The 24,155-nt window shown below is 37.6% G+C and overlaps 1 protein-coding gene across 4 annotated transcripts in view; it reads left to right on the top strand.

The window, feature by feature from the left end:
• The window catches only part of ghra (growth hormone receptor a), a 56,880-nt gene that overhangs the window by 8,003 nt on the left and 24,722 nt on the right, over positions 1-24,155 (top strand). Inside the window, exons 2-3 of one of the 4 annotated variants that reach the window (XM_049485691.1) lie at positions 15,525-15,566; positions 18,957-19,077. In XM_049485691.1, coding sequence (XP_049341648.1) covers positions 18,972-19,077 — 106 coding nt within the window. In that variant the 5' untranslated portion in view covers positions 15,525-15,566; positions 18,957-18,971. Of the gene's footprint in view, positions 1-15,524; positions 15,567-17,434; positions 17,488-18,956; positions 19,078-24,155 lie in introns of those variants that run through there. The other 3 variants (XM_022670446.2, XM_049485693.1, XM_049485692.1) reach the window with 3 other exon arrangements.

Below are 24,155 nucleotides of genomic sequence, written 5' to 3'. Positions count from 1 at the left end.
ATTGCCTTCTATTCACACCTATGACTGACTGATGATGATGATGATGATGATAATGATGGTGTTTATGGTCTTACACACAGGGCTTTTGCTGAATCTCTGGAATGAAAATAACGCTCAAGAGTCAGAAATTGCTGAAAACCTCTGAGATTAGTCTGAACAGTCGGAATCCGCGCGCAGAGCAAATAAGCCTATCAGTCGCACTCTGAAAAACGTACAGGGTTTTAGTTATTTCAGAGAACCCCGGCTTACAGACAGTAAACACTTTTCACACGAAATGACTCACATTTCTCTTATTTTTTAAGAAATTGTAATTTCTGTCTTTATCTCATATAATTTCTGTTTCTTTTGCTTTGCCTTTAGGTGAAGAATGATAAATAAAAAATCACTGTCATGTCACTGTCAATCAACTGTCATGATTAGGGATGCACTGAATATTTGACAGCAGAAAATATTGAGCATAAATGTCAAATAAGCAATGTTTGTCTGAATAAATAAAACAACCAAAGAATTAATATTAAACAATGATTTATTTATTTAAAAACACATTTCAGTGTTTGCCTTAAGCGCCAGCAGTGGCAGAACCATATGCTGTACAGGACTAGGATAGTAAAGTTGGCTAAACTAACCTATCTAAAAAGTTAACATGTGACTTGAGTAGCACTGCAGAGATACATTTATAATTAGAGTAGCAGTTGGGAAGCACATTTATGTATGGAATAGCACTGCTGAAGTAAACTCATGATTGAAATAGCACTTTTAAAGTAAATGTATTCTGCTATAGTTTATCTGCTATGATATTATTATTTTTTTTTATTTGTTAAATAAATATTTTTAAATTGTAGTTTTGTATTTGCTTTTAAAAGGAAGACAAAATAAATATAGGCTACTTATTTAGTAAAAAGTGAAATGAAGTGAAATGCGCATTTCTAGTAGGAAAAACATGTTGAATATCTGCTGTATGCTTCCTTTTGTTCACAGTGGGAGATGCTAGGCTAGCTTTGCTAACAAACACACAACATAAATCACTCTCTCCAGGCTCATCACTTGTAAACATGGCTTCAAAAATATTTATCTTTCAACCCGTCTCTCAAAAACTCATCCAGATCTTCATCCAGTGACTGACTTTAGTCTGTAAACACTGGAGTTACCGGAACTGCTTTAACCCAGGCACTGTGAAGCAGGACGTTGTGAGGATAAAAATGTAGATTCCATTTCAGGTTAAATGTTTAAATAAGGTCCATATAAACGCTATGCAAATGTTTCTGGAACAGACAAACCTGAATCTATTGGCACCGTGCCTAATGAAACGTAAAAACACCATAGCGACCAATTGGGATACAACAGCAACTGTTAAAAAACACCACAACAAATACTTATCAAACATGTCTGACTGATCAATCATCAATCAATTATGTTCATTGATTTCTGTGTTCGTGCTGAAAGGCGTGTGTATGTTAGGGGCTAAGGTCAGTGCTGAGGTCTCACAGCAACAGGAATACGCTGACGTTAGCATGTAGCCTGGCTAAAGGACTGTGGTCCAGCTCAGGGTGTGTGGTACACGCCAGCCCGCTGACCTTTGAAACGCAAACAGAACACTATTCTTCACACACATAGGCTTACCCTCACATTCATTCACTTACACATTTTTTTTCCCACCTGTTTTCAGAGTGACTTCACCAGTAAGCTTTCAAAGTGAGCTGCCACAACACCCCTAACCTGCCGCATTCCTAAATGCTATAAAAGACTGTTAACAATGCATAATGTGATGTGTGATAATGCTTTTGAAGATCTCGTTAACAATCATAACAGTTTTTTGCTGATTAAAAAATGACTGGGAGTTTTCCTATTGGCTAGCATATAGGCTGTTTATGGCTTTAAACATACCAGTCATGTGGTTTTTATTAGTTTTCATCAGTGATTTCCTTTGAGTGATTTGAAATATGTTTCTGAAATGATAATCTGACGTTTTTTTTATATTTTAGTGTAACAGTACAGGTATAAACCCCACGGTTCTGTACGTTTTCCTTATGCTTTTGGTACGGTTGATGGGACAAATAAAGATGCTGGGCATTCTGTACAGCCTCACCTTTATTAACTTCATAATAACAATCAATCTTCATTATAACCATGTTTTGTTTTTTGGGATGGAATGTTGGAATGGGGCTCAAGCTCTTTTATTAAATGCTTGAAACCAGCTTAAATGCTCCTACTGTCATCATGAGAGGCTCCATCTTTTGGATCTTGTTGGAACAAACAGTGAGCCTGGTTGTGGCTCTTTATTAAGAACAATATATATTTTTTTCCTAAAAATCGCAAGTTTGAACCCCCACTCATGCAGCTTTGCCGTCAGATGCCGGCACTCAGAGGGAGCAAAATTGGCCTCGCTTTCTCTGGATGGGTAGATGGTGCTCTCTCTCCACATCACTAAAGGATGATGTCTGCAGCACAGGGCATCTGTGAGCTGATGTATCTAAACCGAGTTGCTGCGCTTTCCTACGAGTGCGCTGTTATGCTAAACGGCCATGTTGAATCAGCAGCAGTTGGAAAAGAAGCGGTAACTGACTTCACATGTGTCGGAGGAGGCATGTGTTAGTCTTCACCCTCCTGGTGTGTTGGAGCATCACTAGTGATAAGGGGAGTACTAATGTGTGGATTGGGTAATTGGCTGTGCAAAATTGGGGAGAAAAATTAGAAAAAAAAAACAAAAAAACTTTACACCCCTATTCTTTACACAATCAAACATGACTGTAAATTTCTGCTTGCTCATGTTACAAAAATGGCTGCTATGGCAGGTATTCGACAACTTTTTATCTATATACAGTACTGTATTTTTTCTGCTGTTGTTAAGCCTAGTCCTGGTTTTAATGGATATTTCTCATTGAAAGTAAAATTGAGTCTAGGACTAGGCTTAATCTCTGTCTGGGAATCTGACCCTGAGTGTCTGTTGTAAAGGAAAACCACTTGTATAGATACAGAAGTAACACACACACACACACACACACACACACACACACACACACACACACACACACACTTCCACTTTCCTGGTCTGCGTTCAGGTTTGCTCTGCTGATCCAGACTTTTCCAGTGGCCTTCTGAGTGAGGAGTGGTCAGACGATCAAATCTCACCCGACTGCATACCTTAACACACACTTGCTTACAGCAGTAGTGTTGGGTTTAAAGAGCCCTTCATTTCAAGTGTCCTTCATTTCTGTTTATGGGCGGAGCTAACTGCTGTCGGCTGAATGTCTGAACGTATGGAGCTAAATTGCTATAGGCTGAATGTGTAGGGCTAAACTGCTTTATACTGAATGGGTGGAGCTAAACTGCTGTAGACTAAATGGGTGGGGCTTAACTGCTGTAGGCTGAAAGGGTGGGGGTGGGTTTCTGTGGGTGGGCTTAACTTAACTCAAATTTAGGGATAAACTGCTGTATGCTGAAGGTGGGGAGCCAAATTGCTACATGTTGTACAGGTGGAGCTGTAATTCTGAACGTTGAAGGATCGGCTCTAAACTGCTGTAGGCTGTATGTGTGGGGCTAAACTTCTGTAGACTAAAAGGGTGGATCTAAACTGTAGGCTGATTGGTTGGAGTTAAAACTGCTGTAAGCTGAGTGTTTGGTGCTGAACTGCTTAAGGCTGAATAGATTGGATTAAATATGATGTAGATTGAATATATGGTCATGTATAAATACAGTATGTTTGTGACATCACATCCATAATGAACTAGAAAGATATATATATATAGGTGGGGTGGGCTCTTTGACACTGTGAGGCTCTGGTGGGATGTTAGGCGTGTCTCGTAGGCCGAGGCATTCTGTCATGTAACCGTGTTTACACTGTAAAAGCCTGTTTGCCTGCTTGTGCAACTGCAGTGACTAAATCTGAGCTTTGAGCCCCGAACGGCCCGATCGATGTGGACGTCCCGCTGTTGTGACCTTCCTCTTGTGCCACCTGCTTATCTCCAGCATGGCTTTCATAAATATTAGCACTTCTGCTTTCTGTCCTTTTAGCTTCCGTACAGAGAGCGCAATTAAAGTAATAGTTTCTAATAATAGTAAAGGAATAATTTACACAATCGCCCGTTGTTTGACTTGAGTGCTCTCAATTAGCCAAGACATGTATGATAAGAGTCTGACTCTGTACTGTGTTTAGCTCTTCTAACATAAAGGCAACAATTAAAGTTATACAGTCTAAAAAAAAACACACAATCCTAATGAACCTCAATAATCTTGAACATGTTTTCAGTGTTTTATATGCAATGAAATCATAGAAAAATTGGTATCACTTTAAAATAAGACTACCTTTATAAAGGTTTATAAATGGTTTACAATTAGTTTATTAATGGTTACTAATTAGTAGGTGTGTCACGGTTCTCTAAATTCTTGATTTGATATTATTTCCGATTTTAGGGTCACGATTCGATTCGATTCTCGATTTTCTTTTTTCTTTTTTTTACAGCAGAGAGGACTATGCCAGTTTTAGATTAGTCTATGGTCAGTCATTGGTTTGATTCATCAAATTTACAGTATCTTATTTCAAAAGGTGGGAAGTGATCTGTAATACACCATATTAGGCACTAATGGTCAAATTTAAATAATTTAATTAAGATATATATATATATATATATGCAATCTAGTGTTTTTTTTGGTAGTAGCAGTGTGCACTATTTAAACAGCAATTGTGCAACATAAAATAAATAATAAAAAAATACAAGAACAGTCATGTACAAAATAATAGTACAATTAGAGCCTTAACAAACTGAACTCTATCCTACTATAACAGTTAAACATGAAAAATAAGACTCGGTCCCTGAGAATGACTAGTTTTTTCTTAAACAAAGATAAATTATTAACTTTATCTGAGAGAAAGATGCTCCTTAAGGTACCAAAACTATGAACATTTTTGAGGCTAGACAAAACAACTGTTATTTTTATATTTTCAAGTTTTTCTTTAAGAAGATGAGAATGTCCAAATTCTCTGCAGAAAGGGCTGCTCTTTGAGCAGTCACAATGTCTGCGGCATCGGCTACAGTTTGCTGCACCATTTGCGTAGCGTGCTGCGCCATTTGCGTAGCCTGCTGCGCCATTTGTGTAGCGCGTGCATGCTTGCGTAGCTTAGAGAGAGGGATCGTCGATCATCTTTTTGACTTTGATGCTCGAGACCATGACATAATTTCGATCGATTTCGATAAAATATCGAAATCATGACACCCCTACTAATTAGGTTGTAAATCATTAATAATCAGTTATAACACATACGTTCAAAAGGGCAACAATGACCTGTTGTTTGACAAATAGTAAACCACAGCCATCTATAATGTTAAACTTGTCAGATACTTACTTTGTCTTCTCCATCTAACTCAACTTGCTTCTCCAGCTCCATATTCTCCATCAGTCAACATCAGTTTAACCATTTAACTCCCAACTCTTTTAGTCATTTATAAACAACAGGTCATACCTGTATATGTTGTGAGGTGTTCTCTTGTGAGTGAGGTTGAATATCATTGCTGACCAGCGTTTTGAGTTGAGACATTTCATTTCCAAAGTTGTGCAGGAATTTAACATTTCTAAATCAGTTCAGTGGGTTGTATTGATTGTGACCAGCGATGTCTGACTAGAATTGTCCTTGTGAACACACAAGAGCCTCTGACAGAAATCACTACACACCTACATTTAATACAAAAGACCTCACACACATATCCCACAGATCAATATAGTGTTCTTCAGCTTTTATAAACATGGAAAAAGTCATGGGACACAATACTACTTCCTGTTCCATGATGTTTTGTATGTTAGTGTATTTCATCTATAGAGTCATAGACTGCAGACTTGAATTTGTAGTCACTCTGTAAAAAGTTCTGTTTGTTATGGGCAGAATTTGTTCACACCATTAATAATAATGTTTTATATATATTTTGTACCGCATGGAATATGTTTGATATATGTTTAGGGTGTTGTCTTAATTCATACAGTAATTAAATTAACATTTACACGGTTTTTACACAGAAAAACATATTTCTTTAGTCTCAGATTGCTGATAATAACACTATTGTAGTTTTAGTGCCCTAATATAGCATTTAAAAATGACATAAAATATAAATACACCTGCAGTGCTGAAATATGGATTATGTAAACAACATTCTGACCTCTGTCGCAGAGGGGGTTAACCCGTGTTCCACATACAGCAACAGAGACGCTCTGTACACAGTACACTGTGTGTGTGCGTGTGTGTGTGTGTGTGTGTGTGTGTGTGTGTTTGGCAGTCCTGTGCAGTAACATATGTACTACAGATCTTGGCACAAACCCAATATGAGTACAGATGGATTTTCTTGTCATTATTTTATTATTTATTTATAATATATATATATATATATATATATATATATATATATATATATATATATATATATATATATATATATATATATTTTTTTTTTTTTACTACTTTCCAAAATGTCATTTCAAAATACTTTTTGTATTATTTTTTATGTTCCTACAGTTTTAATAGGCTCATAACATTGTTAAATTAATTGTTAATTGTTTTTTAAATCACAACTTTCTAATAAATACTTGAAATTGGTATTCCACATCAATAGATTGTATTACTTTTTATGAAATATAATATATATTTAGCATTTATTATACATTTGATATGTATAATAAACATTGTGTTTAATATTTGTAACACTGACCAAATATGTTTATTTATAATAAATAACAAACATTTGTAACAATGTTAAACTAGAACAATATTAACTTGTAGTTTATGATAAACAATGCTGTTTATATAAGTGGCTTATTAATATAGCATATTCTAGTATTTTAGTAGTAATAACTGTTTAGAGCATGTAAATATATAATTCCAGATTAATTCCTAATGCAGATGCTTAAAACAATAATACCATTATAATAACAGAGCTTATAATATACAGTAGTGTATATAATACAGATTTTTACTTACTGTTACTGTTGTCATATATAATGTTGCAGTGTGTATTACCCTTAATACAGAGCACTACTAAAAATATATTATACATTAAATATTAATATAAATATAAATACATTTTATTACATGTGATAATGTTTTACAATGTTTATAAAGCATTATTTAAATATATTTGTTCTGTATTATTGTGCTATTTTATTAGGGTGTTTATTCTGTGTGTGTGTGTGTGTGTGTATTCAGTGTTCAGTTCAGTGTAAGTGTGTTATCAGCAGCAGGCTGTGGGTTTTGGAGGTCAAAGTTCAAGAAAATGCTCTGTAGTCAGAGTTTCTGCTGACCAATCAGATTTGAGGGAGTTCCCGCTCCCTCCCACTTGTAGCTCCGTCTTGTGCACATTTGGCTGTCACACCCCTCCAGCTCCCACAGGGTACATACACACACACACACACACACATACACTCCCGGGGGTCCCTAAACATTCCACCCACAAACACAAGGCCTTAGTTCACACTCCGGCTGGCCGAGGAGTGTATGTGTGTGTATGTTTGAGGAGAGTGTGTGTGTTTGAGGAGTGTGTGTGTGTGTATGTTTGAGGAGAGTGTGTGTGTGTTTGAGGAGTGTGTGTGTGTGTGTGCATTTGAAGAGGGTGTGTGTGTGTGTGTGTGTGTGTGTGTTTTAAAGACGCACTCTGGGTTGCCTGCAGAAAAATTCTTCGCTTAGGTGGTGAAACTGTTGGGAGTCGTTTTGGGGGAGGGGAGTTTAGAACAGCATTAAAGCGATAGTTTAATAGGTATTTCCTGCCACACCCCCACCAAAATATGGAGTCAAAACATTTAGCCAAAAATGTTCGATGTCTAAATCTTCTTTAATTTCACACTGGAGCTATGATGCTCATGTAGGTCATGAGTAATGGGCGCTTTTACTCCACTTATTAGCTCAATGGTTAGATATGATGGCAATGAAGCTAAGGGCTGCACAGTATTGAAAGAATTGACATCACAATAATTTGTTGTTTCGCAATATTTATGCAATATTAAATTTTCAGCAAGCATAAGTACCCCTCTAAAGATGAAAAAAAAAAAGTAAACATTTCTACCAATAAATAAGGTTCTTGATTTTTTAGTCATACTTTTGTTGGGTTGTCTTCTGGAATATTAGAATGTTAAATAATCAATAAATATTTTTGAATTGTATTTTTTCGGTTGCTTTTAAAAAAAAAGAAACTAAAATATTATAGCTTAATCAGTGGTGTAAAAAAATGGCCAAATTAATGTTCGGTATTCAGGGTTTGGCCACATATTTTATTTTATTCAGTTTTGGTTTCAGACAAAAATGAATAATTTTGAGGCATCCCTATTAAAAAAAAGCAGGATTTTTTATACAACATTAGAATAGTGCACATTTTTTATCAAGCAAGTTGTAGCATTATGTGTAGGGATGCTTGATAGCATCAGAATTATATCGGCATCAGCAGATAATAGCCTTTTTAGAATCATCAGCATTTTTTAATGTCTAGATATTTAAAACTGATTCTTGCTGACATATTTATTTTATGATGAAAAAAGGACCAAGCGATGCTGTTTGCTGTGCTACTACAATTAGCCAACACTGGCCATGCTACTGTCAAATCTATTGATTTAAGCTCATTTTTCATTTCAATAGATTTGGTGTTTTATTTAACCTGTTTATTTTAAAAATTAAAAAATAATTTTTTTTAATTGCATTGTTTGCATACTGCTGGTTGAAATCTAAAAAGCAAGGTACTGTATATGAATGTTGCATTTATTTCTAAATTTGTAGTTATACCAGGCCACTAGTCTGTTTGTAATAAATGTGTATATTGGCATTGGGGCATATATACATGTGTAAAATCAGATATTGGCATTAGTTTAGAATTTCAACATCGGTGCATCCCTAATGATGTGTTTGATTTAATTTAATTTATAATATCGTACATCATGCGATATGACTACTGCACATGTCAACTGACGGATGGATAAATGAAGGAATTGAAGGAATGGATCAACACACAGTTGGATAAAGAATTGGATAGACAGACAAGTAGCCAAAAGAATAGACAGACCAATGGTTGGACTTATGTCTGTATAAACATAGACACTGTGGTCTCAATCCCTTCTTCTCTATACAAAGGAATACAGAAATGTTCACCATGTTGTTATATTTGCAACCTGGGTCTGGATAGAGCCCAGGACTGAGCCAGACTTGACATTCATTTGGTAGACCCACCCCCTTCTTATAGGCCGCCATCATTAAGTTTTACAGGCAGCGTAAAGGACCAGAAACAGAGCTAATGTTTTCCACTGAAATTGTTCAATAGTAAAAATGAGCAGTTCATGTAATTTATCACAAAACATTTTCATCTATTTGCAGTATCGTATCTCAGCTCTGTTAGTTCTGTTTGCTGTTAAGACTAAATAAAGTTACTACAGTCCAGTTGAACCCCCGAGCTGCTGCAAGAGAAAAAAAGAAGGAAAATATGTTTTATTAAAGATATTGGGACACGCCATCAAGCTGCCGGCACTCAGAAGGAGCAAAATTGGCGCTGCTCCCTCCGGGTGGGTAGATGGCGCTCTCTCCCCACATCAGTCCTAGGGTGATGTCCACAGCACAGGGCGTCTGTGAGCTGATGTACCTGAACCAAACCGCTGCGCTTTCCACCAAGCGCGCTGTGATGCTACTCGGCAGTGCTGCATCAGCAGCAGCTCGAAAAAAAGCGGTAGCTGGCTTCACAATGTATCGGAGGAAGCATATGCTAGTCTTCGCCCTCCGGGTGTGTTGGGACATCACTAGTGATAGGGGGAGTCCTAATGAGTGGGTTGGGTAGTTGGCTGTGTAAATTGGGGAGAAAATGGGAAAAATTAGAAATAAAATTATGAAAAATACAAGATACTGGGACACAAATCAAACCAGAAAATACATTTGTCCTGATAGACATTTACTGAGTCAAGCATGTCTAACTATGATATTGTTATAGGCTATTGTTGACTAGCAACTGTATAATGATCATATTGTCCATTTAACACTAATATCAGACTTACCGGAATAAGAAAATCATGCAGAGTATCTGTTAATACGAGCATTACAGCATGTCATTTCGACAACTAGATAAACAAAAAATGGTCTAATAAATAAAAGGATTAACAAGTGAATAAAGGAATACGTGAACGGACAGGTAAACTGATAAAAGAATGGGATGTACAGATGTGTGGATGTAGTAATGAATGTATGGAAGAAGGAATAGATGGATAAACAGATAGATGGACAGACAGATGGCAGTTAGAGCCCACACTACAGCTCAGCATTAGTCATCATCCACACATGCAGAAGGAGTGTTAGAGGCTTTAACGAAATGCAAGGTGTATCATTCTTTATATATTACATTTCTATAATGAACAGCACCAAAGACCGTGTACAGAACCTGATCATAATTAAAATACTGTAGCACTAGACTGTTGTCTCACACTGTTTAAAGATAGATTTATTATATTAATGCAGCAGGTTTATTGGTTTATTACTGATCTCAGACTGGGATTTACACTGTTGGAATAAAAATACTGAAATTCACCTCAGCTCCTCTCTCTGCTTTTCCGCATGACTATTTTTGGCTGCGGGAAGAGCATGTGTAAATGTCAAAGTCATATAAATACAGCTCCTTTATTGGCTCATATTATATTTTATAGCATATATGAAAGTGATTTTTCAGGTGCTCTCACTGGGGAATCCAGAATCAGCAGGTACATTATTTTGGCCACTTAATATAAATTATTATAAATACCTCTCTACTTTCACACACATTATTAGAAACACTTACTTGCACACACTGGCCATTTTATTATGAACACTTTTTGCCAATTTATTATAAAAGGCTCTGAAATTTAACTCACTGGCCACTACTTCCAGGCTTACTGGCCACTTTATTAGAAACACTTCTTCATTGGAAACACTTCTTCCATTCTTCACATACCGCATCACACGCAATAATATCGGCAAATATTTAGACACTATAAAAAAAACTCTGTATCGTGATATTACAATATGCTTAAAGCAAATCTATTTTGTATTTGTTTTGCTATTTACTGTTTTTACTTTTAATTGTTTTTTTTTGCAGTTTACATGCATGCACTAGATACATTTCTGTTCTGTTCAATATTTAATTTTTGCAATTTTTTTTTGCATTTTTGCATTATTATTATTTTAAACAATATCAGAGTGTTGGTAAGTTACTGTTTAGTTGAAGTTACTGTTTAGGAAATCTATAAATGTTTATTTTTAGTTTAGCTTTTTTTGTTTGTAAAGAATGTATGAAAAGCTTATATTTATACTAAATAAATGTTTTAAAAATTAAGTATTTTGTCATATCACAAAGAATATTGTTAGCGCAAAATACCCTGAAATATCGTGCTGTTATTTTATTTTATTTTTTTAGGACCAATTAAAAACACCTCCTACTTCAACCCACTTTACTATAAACAACTTTCAAATTTTTATCTCTGGCCACTTTATTTGAAACCCTGATCTACTTTCTTTCACTGGCCACTTTATTCGAAACACTGCTCTCTCTCCAAACACTGGCCAATTTATGATAACCAGTTCTCAAATTCCACGTACTGGCCATTTTATCAGAAACACCTCCGTACTTCCATTAAAACCAAGCTGTGGTTGCCAGGCAACACAACAGTGAAAGTTTATTTCATTCACAATTGTAATAAATTACTGTAATAAGTAATTAATATTTGCAAGTGTGTTTGTGAACGTGACTGTTTTACTGCAGTTATTATAAATAATTGTCCGAAGCGGCAAAACATTCTTGACCCTTTCGGTGACCTGCAGACAGACAGTAAAGGTCAGGAAGGTCCATCAGCTCCAGAGAGCTCTTTAGAGAGAGAGAGAGAGAGAAAGAGAGAGAGAGGGGTGGGGGCTGAAGTGGCCTCAGAGAGGGTGAGCGAGGGATGAGTGTTATTGTGAAGGCGGATGCTGTTCCCCTGAGGAACGCTGAGCAGAAGAATGAAGCAGGCAAAACCTCCCCAGTTCAGTGGGATCTGCTGTCCTCCTCACGTTTCTCTTCAGCACAGCTAAAATAACCCCATCTTTAGCTCTCAGCCTAGTCTGACCGTGCTGACTGCAGATCAGCCCCGGTCATGCTAGTGTAGCTAACAGTTAGTGGAAGATAGTAGTCGTTAGTTGCAGTGATGCCATGCAAATAAAGCTTTTCTGATTCTGTCTATGAAGAAGCTCCACCTGTATGACCTCACTGCTTAATTTGGTTAGAAAACAATGAGACAAGCAGGACTGAATCTGAATTTGTCCTTAAAAAAACGGAGGACAAATTTCAAGTTTTTTTTTGTGATAATATTTATATTTGGAGTAATTGTATTTCTCAGTGCATGTATACGGTACTCTTAACCATAGTATTCTCAGGTTCTCAGTCTGTGCATGCATGAAAATAGACCCTTGTAGCAGAAATAAGCAGCAGATTAACATAGCACCTACGTGATGATGACTAAGCACTTTCAGAGCAATGCTGAAACTGAAGGGTTTAAATAATATTTATACTCAATATGTAAAAAAAAAATGTTGTGCTATAAAGTTTGGGTTTTACACCATGTTTACATCATGTCTTATTCTGTGATTTTATTGGCTGGTTGCGAAGAAACCTGGAAAGTACTGATATTTACTGAGTAAATATGGCACTTGGAGATGCAGACTAAGTCGAGTGTTAACTGTGTGAGCGAGCCATTTTTTTCCCATCTACCTCTGCGCTTGTGTAATAAGGTCCTGTTACAAATAAACGATTAATCAACACTGTAGATTATACCAACTAATTGTTGCAGCCTCACTACAAATTCAAAGTCCCTTCCTAAGACTTAAGATTTCAGCAGCAATTTTAGAGGGATGCTCTGCTGCCTCACTGTTAGAAGATGAGCACCTGGCTCTTCCGCTGCGCTGTGCTCAGGTGATGGAGAGCCGGAGGTGAAGCTCAGACAGCGAGGCTGTTTGTCCACATTGAACTTTCCCCCAGTTGGTAATTACAGCCCAGCCCAAGCCTCTGGGTTTCTTACGCTAACTGCAAAAAATATACGGCTCTTCAACCTTCAGCCTCAGGGTGGGACTTTAGAGCTCTAATCCAATCCAAACCGCAGGACACATGGAGACATGGCACGTCTAGAACAGGTTCATTAAAATAAATTGCCCAGTTAGGAAAGGGCACTCAATGTCCGCTCTCTGCTCACATCCGTTTATTGTTCCTCTCCAGCTGTAAAGAAGGGTGTTAGATTTTTTTCATTAGCTTCTAATAGGCCTGGGAAATTGTGTGAAATGCATTTAGGATTCTAGCAGAGGGGATTTGAATTGATTATTAGTCTGGGTTGTGGGTGAGAACTGCCCCTTTTTAAAGAGGGAACAAAATCACAGAAATATTGTATGCGCATTTAACCACACTTATATTATACAAAAAATATTGAACCTTGGATTATGGAAAAACTTGGCATTCATGTGACGCAGATACGTACTGATTACAGGTGGACTCTGATGAGATACTGGGTCTTTCCACAAGAAGGTGTAAATTTGCATCCTTATAAAAAGGCTTTCAGAGGCTTCTTTGTGGGTAGTGTACCTCTGAATGAGAGATCATTGACTCAAGTGATACACAAAGATTTTGACAGGGGGTTCATCATTGTACTTTATCAGCCATATGGCCTTTTTGGCAAATTGTCCGCAAGCCAGCCATCATTTATTTTGTTTGCAGCTCTGTTGTGAACAAGAAACCGGGACTGTGACTCACTTAACCGTCTTGTCTTTAGTAATATTCCCAGGTTCTTTTTAGGTCCAACAACAGTACCGTGACGGTTCGCAAAGAATACACGTACCTCTACATCCCTAGATCGAAGTATTCAATCCTTATGTGTGACGCACTGCCCCAACTGATGTTGTGCTGATCTACAGACATCTGAGGAGCCATCACATACTAGGGATTTTAACATCGCAGCAATGGGTGCAGGACATCCTGTGGCCACATGTGTTGCCTTTTATGGCAGAGCTTCCGACTGGCCTTTTTCCATTGGATAATGCACACCCGCACACAGCAAAGATTTCCCAGGAATCTTAATCACTGGATTAAACCATATCTCATCTTGTATCCAGGCTAGAGGCAGCACGGCAGGGAAGTAGAGACTCCTTTCAGTTGTACAGTTTCCTCCAGTAAGTTATTCTTTACAGTAATACTGTAATTCACTCCTAATTGGTGTGATATTTTCCTTGTCAATGAGCGTCAATGATGTACATTTTATAGCAGGTTCAATTAAGTTTGGCCGTGGGCCACATATTTTCCAAGCCATTAAGTGGTGGGCCACAAAAAAACAAATACTGTTTCGGAAAATTAAGTGTAATGGGATTAAATGCTACAAACTAGTAGCTCTCCAGCCCAGAGGGTTGTTGAACCCAATTGCAGAACAGTTGATCTCAAAGCAGGTAAACCCAACATTTTTTTTTTATTTAATATTATTAGTACATAAATAAATAAATAAATAAATAAACACACCGCTCCTCACACGGGATCAAACCCATGTCGTCAGGGTCACGGTCCAATACACTACCGCTGCCCTGGCTAGGCAATTGGGACACAGCCGGGAAAAAAGACGCCCTCTGTCGCCGAGCGCAGGGGATGAATGTAAACAAAAGCTCGCCATAGAAGCATTTCATTTTTTTATTATTATCGTTCATTATAGTTAAAAAAACCTCACAGGCCAAATGTTTCATGCCCACGGGCTGCCTATTGCCGACTACTTTTATATAGCTTCATTTATTATATTATATTATATTATATAGCTTAATTTTAGTCCCACACTTTCAGCCACAGCAGTTATGCCCCATCCAATTTATTCTACAGTAGCTTAGCCATTTACCTGGTTATGGTTTATATACTGCATATATGCACTAAAATGTCAAGTCCAGTGTTTCTTATTATAATCAGATTGCTGAGATCTTCTGAAATAGGTGGGACCAGTACAGGAGAATCAGCTGGTAGCTTGTCTTGACCCAGAACAGACTGCGGTCAGCAGTTCTCACTCATGCTTATATTTAGCCGCCGGGTTTGACCTCACACGTGCAGTGCTAGTTTATCACCGTCTCGTTGTCACCACTGTTCCACAACATCAATTACGGTTGTTTCTGGAGAACAGCACCAAGGAGCAGAGTGGAACACTCAGCTGCACTGCAGTCACGGACGTCCAGCTCAGTATAATGAGCTCTGAATAGAATAGTCTAATATTCTGTTGCAGTTAACAACCATCCATGTTAAAGGACCTATATCTTACACCCCTACACCACTACCCCGCTACCCTGCCCTTCCCTACCTTTGCTCTACTGACCTCCAACAGTGGATGTTAACATTAAACCCCGAGAGAACAGAATTCTTACTAATCAGTCCAAAGTTCATCATTTCAGACCTCTCTGATTTGTGCTCAACTAAAACAGTACTAATAATTACTAGTAGTACTATTATCCTGTTATCCTATTCTCTCTTCATGTTCTTAACCCACTTGTTATGTTATGTTATTGTCAGGAATACCCAGGCAGGGAGACGAGGAGGCGGACACAAGTGCAGGTAGGGTGAAATCAATAAATAATAATTTAATAAATAAATAACAAGTAACAAAGAAACAAGAAACAAGTAAACACTAAAACACGGAACAGGGAGATATATACAATGAACTAGGGAATAAACTAAATGTCTGAAAATAACCAGAAACAAACTAGAGGAAACAGAGAACTAAAACAAACAAAATAGAGAATATAAGAATGATAAACAAACAGGGAATATATACAAGGAGCTAAACTAGGAATCAACACAAAGCAGGGGTATGTACAAGGAACTAGGGAACACGGAGCTGAACAAGAAACTAGAAAAACCAAACAAGAAATAAACAAAACTAAACAGTGCAGGGATATATTACAAGGGAAACAACAAGAAGCAAAACACTAAGAAATAAACAAGGAAATAGACTAAGTATAAATATATGTATAAGGCAAAAACAGAGAAAAGCACAGAGTAAGGAACTAGGAAACGAGGAGAATAAACTAGATAAACGAGGAACGACAAAACAACAGGGGAAGGTGCAAAGACCGACCGAGGACAAGTGGCACAGGGGATCTATTTAACAAACAGGAAACATACTAGAATTGGAAACACCTGGGGAATGGGCGGAGCTACAAATGAGAAACAGGTGGAAAAGTACTGAGACGGGAGACACAGGGGAGCACAGGTCACGTGGGGAAGACACACAGAGACACGAGACGAGGCCAAGATGTGACAGTTATGTTGACCCATTTTAAAGTTTAAAGATCTAGGAAAAATAGTTAAAAGTATTTTTTCAGTATGAAACTTCTTCTGCTTGCCATAATTAGTGTAATCAACATATAATATGAAAATGGTTTATCTCAAATATTTGCAACCACCCACTGCAGAAACAATGCACATTTTAGTCTTTCAATAGTTATAAAGTAGTAAAATATAAAAAAAAGTTTAAACCTTTATATTTTTATGAAAAACAAGTTAATTATCCTAATTGAACCATTACCTGTTAGATGTAAGAAACACCACTGCACTAAATATTGATAGAATAATTAACTATGGAGTTGGTAATTAAATATTCACACTGTTTGTTAGGATTTTTTTGGTTTCAGACATCTTTTGGATAACTAAACATGCACCCGGTCAAACTGACCCCAGAACACCATTGCTGTTCCTGACAAATTAACATAAAAAGAGGGTTAAGAACCCCACATTAGGCAAGGCAAGACAAGGCAAGTTTATTTATATAGCACCTTTCATACACAACGGTCATTCAAAGTGCTTTACAAATTAGAAAATACACAGAGAAGTCAAATTAAAAAAACATGTAAAAGAATAACAGTAAAAATGGAAATAAAAACTAAAATAAGAATAAAGCAAGATTGATTCAAACATGATTAAAACAAAGAGAAGTAAAATTAAAAACATGTAAAAGAATAACAAGGAATTGGAAATAAAAATAAAATAAGAATAATGCATGAATAAAACATAATATAAAAGTGCTGTTACAGAATAAAAGTGGTCCAAGCTGCAGTGTTTTAAACTGAGCTGAAAGCCTGATCAAACATGTAGGTTTTCAGTCTGGATTTAAACATGTTTAGTGTTGGTGCTTTTCTAATGCTCTCTGTTAACTGGTTCCATTAGAGGCCAAGTTGAGTCCATTAGAGGCCACGTCCTAATCAGGTCAAGTCAAGAGTTATTATAGGATTATAGTACTTCTAGTAACTATTAGTACAGATTTTTATGACACTGTTTAAGTTAAGCACTAATCAGAGAGGTCTGGAATTGTGAAATTTGGACAGATTAGTAAGAGTTCTGTTCTGTCAGGGTTTAATTTCCACTGCTCACTGTGCCATATGATTAAATTCTGATCCATACTTTTGTATTGTCTGTTCTGTATTACTGTAGCTCACTCTTCAGTGGCATCCCAAATGTATTTTCTTCAAAAACTCTGGTAAATATGGAGAAAAAGATCTTTCGATTGACATTTCTATTGACATTATTGTAAGAGGCAATTTTTGAGCATTTCTGTTGGTCAGTTTATTCAGTCTGATAAGATATAAAATCTAAAGATCAACTGTCTGATAGATACAATGAATGTGTTCTTCAATGGCCAGGACCACACAGAAGTTTTTAAAATTTAGATTAGTCCACCAACCAGAAATATTTAGCCAATAGCATCCTGTAGGTCCTGAGTCCTGTGATCGCTGATGAAGGACCAGTGGATGACCAACACAAACACACTCTATCTCTATGAGCCTCTATCTCTAACTTTACATCCATACATGGTGGAGCACCTTGATAGGAGCGTCTAATATAGTGAACAGTGAGTGGACACAGTATTTTTTTTTATAGATAATTTTGTTTCTAATTTTTTCCATTTTCTCCCCAATTTACACGGCCTATTACCCAACCCACTCATTAGGACTCCCCCTATCACTAGTAATGCCCAACACCAGGAGGGTGAAGACTAACACATGCTTCCTCCGATACATGTAAAGTCAGCCACCGCTTCTTTTCGAGCTGCTGCAGATGCAGCATTGCCGAGCAGCATCACAGCGCGCTCGGAGGAAAGCGCAGCTACTCGGTTCTGATACATCAGCTCACAGACGCCCTGTGCTGCGGACATCACCCTAGGAGTGATGCGGGGAGAGAGCGCCATCTACCCCCCTGGAGGGAGCAGGGCCAATTTTGATGTCAAAACTGCATGAGCGGAGGTTCGAACCTTTGACCTCCCGATCATAGTGGCAGGGGTGGACACAGTATTTAAAAGCTCACGCAGCACTGCTGTGTCTGATCTCCTCACACCAGCACAACACACACTAAAACACTAACACATCACCAACACCATGTCAGTAAGTGTTACTGCAGTGCTGAGAATGACCCACCATCTAAATAAAATCTACTCTGTGATTGTCCTGTAGGGTCCTGACCACTATAGATGAACTATAGGGTGAAATAAGGCTAGCAAGTCCACACATGATAAAAATAGACTTAGTCTTGCTGAACTTTTCGTTGAAAAAAAGCTCAGCAAGTCTAAAAGTTTGACCGGATCAATAAGGTGTGAGATAATGAGCAGTACAGTTCAGAGAGCTCTGAGGAGAGTTCTTGGCCTAATGAATATGAAACTCATGTACTCAAGAAATCCAAATAATTATGAAGAACTCAGGCACGTAAACACACTGTGTGTGTGTGTGTGTCTGTTGGCGGTAGCTGAGTGTGTGGGTTAATTAGGTTCTGCAGGTCATGTGGAAATGAATAACAATCACAGTACATTTAGAAAAATTGTTTGTGTGAGAGGGGGTTTAGGGGGGGCATATTGGCTCAATATTTCACAGGCTGGCGCTGAGCTGTAATGAATTGTGTGTGTATCTGTGTGTGTGTGTGTGTGTGTATGTGTGTGTGTGTGTGTGTGTTTTGCAGGAGCAGGCGAAGACCATGGAGCGCAAAGAAACTCTCAGCCTGCTGTGTGTGCTGGTGTGTGTGTGGACCCAGGCCACTTACACACAGGGTTCCACAAAGGTTCCTGAGGACTTCACACCAGGTACCCACACACACACACACACACACATACACACTCATGCGTCTGTGAGTGGACTGTCACTGAGCCAGATTTAGGACTGGAGAAACCAGTCTGTTCTTACTTTTGTCTGTTCAAACCATTCTGAGATCAGTACGTGTTGTTGGAAAGTCAATACGTTCGATTGCGGTCATCCAAAGTCCAGAACCACACACAGCCAACGTCTAGTACAGACATTAGCTAACTGCTAATTGCTAACAGCTGATAACTGATATGGTTGTACAGTTCTGGGTGTACAGTTCAGTGTGTAAAACAATATAAATATGTGTGAAGTCACTAAACGTCAGCACTAAGCACCTGGGTGGAGCTTACCAGAATAGGGTAGTGAGGGGCTTAGGTAATAGACACCCGCATTCAAATAATTGGGCTTTGACTTTAAAGAGTTTATTAACTGTACGTTTTTTGTGATAGATACTTTCTATATATCAGGCAGCAAATCAAGATTCTCCAAAACGAAAAGAATAAAAAAGGGAGACAGGCCGTTCTGCTTTACTCTGGACTTTAGTTTCTGGGTTGGAGGTCACGCACAGTCTGTCCACACTGTTTTCAGCTCTTTGTATTTTAAAAAGCCACAATTAAACGTTTTACTGCCAGGATGTGATGCTTCTCTGTGTTGGTGTTCTATTTTCACCAGGGTTTTCAGTTCAGTGCTGGGGAAGATCCTACAGTCCTGTTTTGAACATCTAAATTCTGTTTAGGCATTTTTATTTCTTCCATTTCCCCAGTAAATCAGGTCTATGTTTCGATATTGTGTTATGCACCCAGGTTATTTTGAGACATTTTATCTACTCAGAATGTAAACCTAGTTTATGTACACTTAGATTATAGAATCTCAGATTTTACATATTATAATAGATAATATTGACAATTTTATCTTCTCAGATTATACATTCAGATTATATGATCATAAAATTTTTACACATTTTATTTACTCAGATTATATAATCAATACACATTCAGATAATACACTATACTGCCAAAAATCCCATCAACTCATTTAACTCAGGTTTTAATCACTTCCATGGCCACAATTGTATAAAACCAATCCCTTAGGCGTGCATACTGTTTCTACAAACAGTGAAAGAATGTGTCGCTCTCAGGATCTTGGTAGTCCAGTCGTGAAATTTCACCACTACTAAATATTCCACAGTCGACTGTCAGTGATATTATAGCAAAGTGAAAGCGATTAAGAACAAAAGCAACTCACTCTGTCAGTGTAAAATAACAGAGTTAGGTCACCAGATGCACTACAGACCTCCAAACGCCATGTGGCCTTTAGATTAGTTCAAGAACAGTAGAGTATAAAGAGCTTCATAGAATGGGTTTCCATTACCGAGCAGCTTTATCCAAGCCTCACATAATCAAACCCAAGCCAGGCAAGTGGATACTTTTGGCAGTATACTGTACAAGTGACATTCCAGGATTTTGGTACATTTCCTGTCCCACCACTTAAATTTCAAATGCACATATCCAAAATATCTAAATGACTTTTTTTGTGAAAAATGTACTTGTTATAAGACAAACTGTAAAATATGGTGGAAAAATAAGCTCCTTAGATATTGTTCAAAAGACCGAATACCTTTGGACCACCTCAAAAAATGGCCGTTTTCTCTTGTTCCACACATTGGGTGACCAACTCCTTTGGCAAATTTAACAATTAAAATAAGCTCTAAATAAATTACTTCCTCTTGTATGTTGTTGATATGCATCTCCTTTACTTATGAAAACAACTTCTTTGGTCTACATTGTGTTGCATGTTACAGTTTTTATGCTATTAAGTTGTGTCCCACAACATGCGCTCAACCCTGTTACCATAAGGAATTTTACCTGGCAGAGAAAGAGTTAAAATATTTGTCTACTGGCACAAAGGAAGTGACATCACAAGGACATTTTCTGTCCACAAGGCAAGACCAAGAGTAAGTGCTCTAACAATTTTCATTTTTTTTGTTTGTCCAAGTTGTGTGTGTCACTCAGTGAACACTACCCTGTTACTCATATTGTAAGACTAATATTGAGTCAAAATTTACTTTATATACTTATATAACCATGTGTGTCCTTGATCTTGTATACATAGCTAAATTTTACAGTTAGCATCTGTTCCTGGGGTAAACCACAGCCTAGATTTGCAACCCTGTTACTCGCAAACTCGCAACTATATTACCAAATATATTGCATAATCTAATTAAAAAAACTGCTTTGATACCTGAGCTTGACGAATCAAACTTTTTTGATACTCTATTACCTGTATATAATAAATATATGACTAAAAATGATCAAATTGAAGATCAAATTTTCAAAAGTGACCACCCCTGAAATGTACCAAATCCTGGAATGTCCCACAATCTAAGATTATGCATATTTCATAGACTCAGATATTTATTAGATAATATGGATTAAACTGGATTATACACACATTTTTAGACTCTCAGGTTTAACACTCATATACACATATACTGCACACATTATATTTATACAGATTATATTGATTATATTCATCTGCCTCATTAAGCCTACAGCAGTTTAGCTCCACTCATTTAGCTGGATGCTTAGCTCAAGCACTGGAGCTGAAACTTTTAGATCAGATTGTTTTTATGGTTATTAAATCCACACACTCAGTCGGTTTCAAATTTTAGTGCTTTTGGACTGATAGGATTGTTTATGTGCCAGAAAGTCTTTTAAGCAGCGGTTGTTTGTTCTCTCAGGTCTGAGTTTGTGTGCCAACATTAAATAGTCTGAGGATGGAGCTGCATTACGTTCAGTTCTCTTTCACTGGCTTTAAAACCCTGCAGTTCATACACCTCGCACATAGCCCATACACTGACTTTTCAAAATAATTCCTCAGTAAAGTGATTAATAATTTATTTAATAAAGAGATTAAAATTATTTGCTTGTGGGCTAATATAGTAATACTGTTATCATTTAACAAGATAATTTATTTTACATATAGGTGCAAAAAACTACAGTACAAAAAACTCCTACAGGGTTTTTTTTATTGGTATCCTCCTATTCAACAGGGGGCAGTGTTTCTAACTGGCTGTCTGCCCACAACTTGGGCAGGAGTGGATGGCTCCCATACTGGAACAAGAGTTTATTTATGTAACAGAACAGAATTTGGAAGAGGTTCAGGGTGTGAGAAAGAGAGAGAGAGAGAGGGATCAGAGAAAGAGACAGCTGTCAAGAAAAAGAAGAACGGAAAGAAAGATTGACTAACAGAGAGAAACTAAAAGACAGAGCGAAGTAGTGTGGAGTGGTTAAGCCGGAGTTTACGTAAGACTGTGCTTGTGCTTCGTAAAGCTGCCAGATGGGGAAAAATGCAGACTCAGTCATCCGTCAGTGTCATAGCTGTCCTCTGTGCCTGCGTAGGTGTTTCTTAGCTAAAATAACATAATAACCAGTTACCATTCCCCCTCCCATTTATCCTACTGCAGTTTAGCTTAACATGTGATGTCTACAGAAAGCTTGCCTCCCATTCTTCCAACAGTAAATTAATTTCTTTTAACTTCAGCTCCGCCCATTTTAGCAGCAGTGTGTGGAACTATAAAGTTAGTTGCACCCTAAAGGACTGCAGTCATATACGGAAGAAAGTAAAGGATTACCAGGAACAAAAAAAGATCAGAAACATGCCAGACATCTCAGTGAGAAGTTGTAGAGGTTCTTAAGGGTGTCTTGTAGTTTCTTTTTTTTTTTTACAGCAGAGAGGCCTATGTCAGTTTTAGATTAGTTTATGGTCAGTCATTGGTTTGATTAATCAAATTTACAATATCTTATTTCAAAAGGTGGGCTTGATATAAGTGATGCAAAGTGATACACGTGATCTGTAATACATCCCATTAGGCACTAATGGTCAAATTTAAATAATTTAATTAATTTATATATGTAATGCCATTTAGTGGCTTTTTTGGTAGCAGCAGTGTGCACTATTAAAACAGCAAATGTGCAACATAACAAAATAAATAATAAAAAAATACAGTAATAATAGAACAATAACAGCCTTAACAAACTGAACTCTATCCTACTATAACAGTTAAACATTAAAAATAAGACTTTAAGACTTTTTCGGTCCCTGAGAATGACAAGTTTTTTTCTTTATCTTTATCTCAGAGAAAGATGCTCCTTAAGGTACTAAAACTATTAACATATTTGAGGCTAGACAAAACAACTGTTATTTTTATATTTTCAAGTTTTTCTTTAAGGAGATAAGAATGTCCACATTCTCTGGAGAAAGGGCTGCTCTTTGAGCAGTCACAATGTCTGCGGCGTCGTTCTACAGTGTGCTGTGCCATTTGCGTAGCGTGCTGCGCCATTTGCGTAGTGCGCGCATGCTTGCGTAGCTTTGAGGGAGGGGTCGTCAATCCTCTTTTTGACTTTGAGGCTCGAGACCATGACATAATTTCAATCGATTTAGAATAAATATCGAAATCGTGACATAGTGTCTTGTAATAATACATCCAATGCGGCTTAAATATTTCCACTGATTTTGCAGTAGGGGTGAAACGTTGATAGCATGTCCAGTAGCATTCCACACATTTGGGTTTATTTAGGGATAGATCTGGGGAGGTGGGCCTGGCCATGGCATAGCATTTGTGTCTTCAAGGCAAGCTCTTGAGTCTTGTGGTGCCTTATGTATGATTTTTTCTAGTCAAGTTGTAAGGAAAAGTACAGGGTTTTTGAAGCAGTTTCAGTTCAGTTCTCCAGCAATGAGACTCGAGACTGGAGCAGCATTAGCATTAGCCGCTAACCGCACTAAGCGCTAGATCTTTCACCGTTCAGAGGTGTGTGTTATCGGCCTGCTGCTAAACCCGGCTAGCACTGCCGAAGGAGCATTAGCATTAGCCACAAACCACACTATGCGCTAGCTCTTTTGTCATTCAGAGGTGAGTATTATCGGCCTGTAGCCTGCTGCTAACCCCGGCTAGCACTGCTGGAGCAGCATTAGCATTAGCCACGAACCGTGCTAAGCAATAGCTCTTTCGCCGTTTAGAGGTGAGTAATATCGGATTGTAGCTTTATTGTGTTAAAACAAGCTATGTTGGATGAACTGC

This window comes from Astyanax mexicanus, chromosome 12, assembly GCF_023375975.1.
Source record: "Astyanax mexicanus isolate ESR-SI-001 chromosome 12, AstMex3_surface, whole genome shotgun sequence".
Lineage (NCBI taxonomy): Eukaryota > Metazoa > Chordata > Actinopteri > Characiformes > Acestrorhamphidae > Astyanax > Astyanax mexicanus.
Note: the sequence above shows the minus strand (reverse complement) of the source record. Positions and strands in the feature narration are given on the sequence as shown.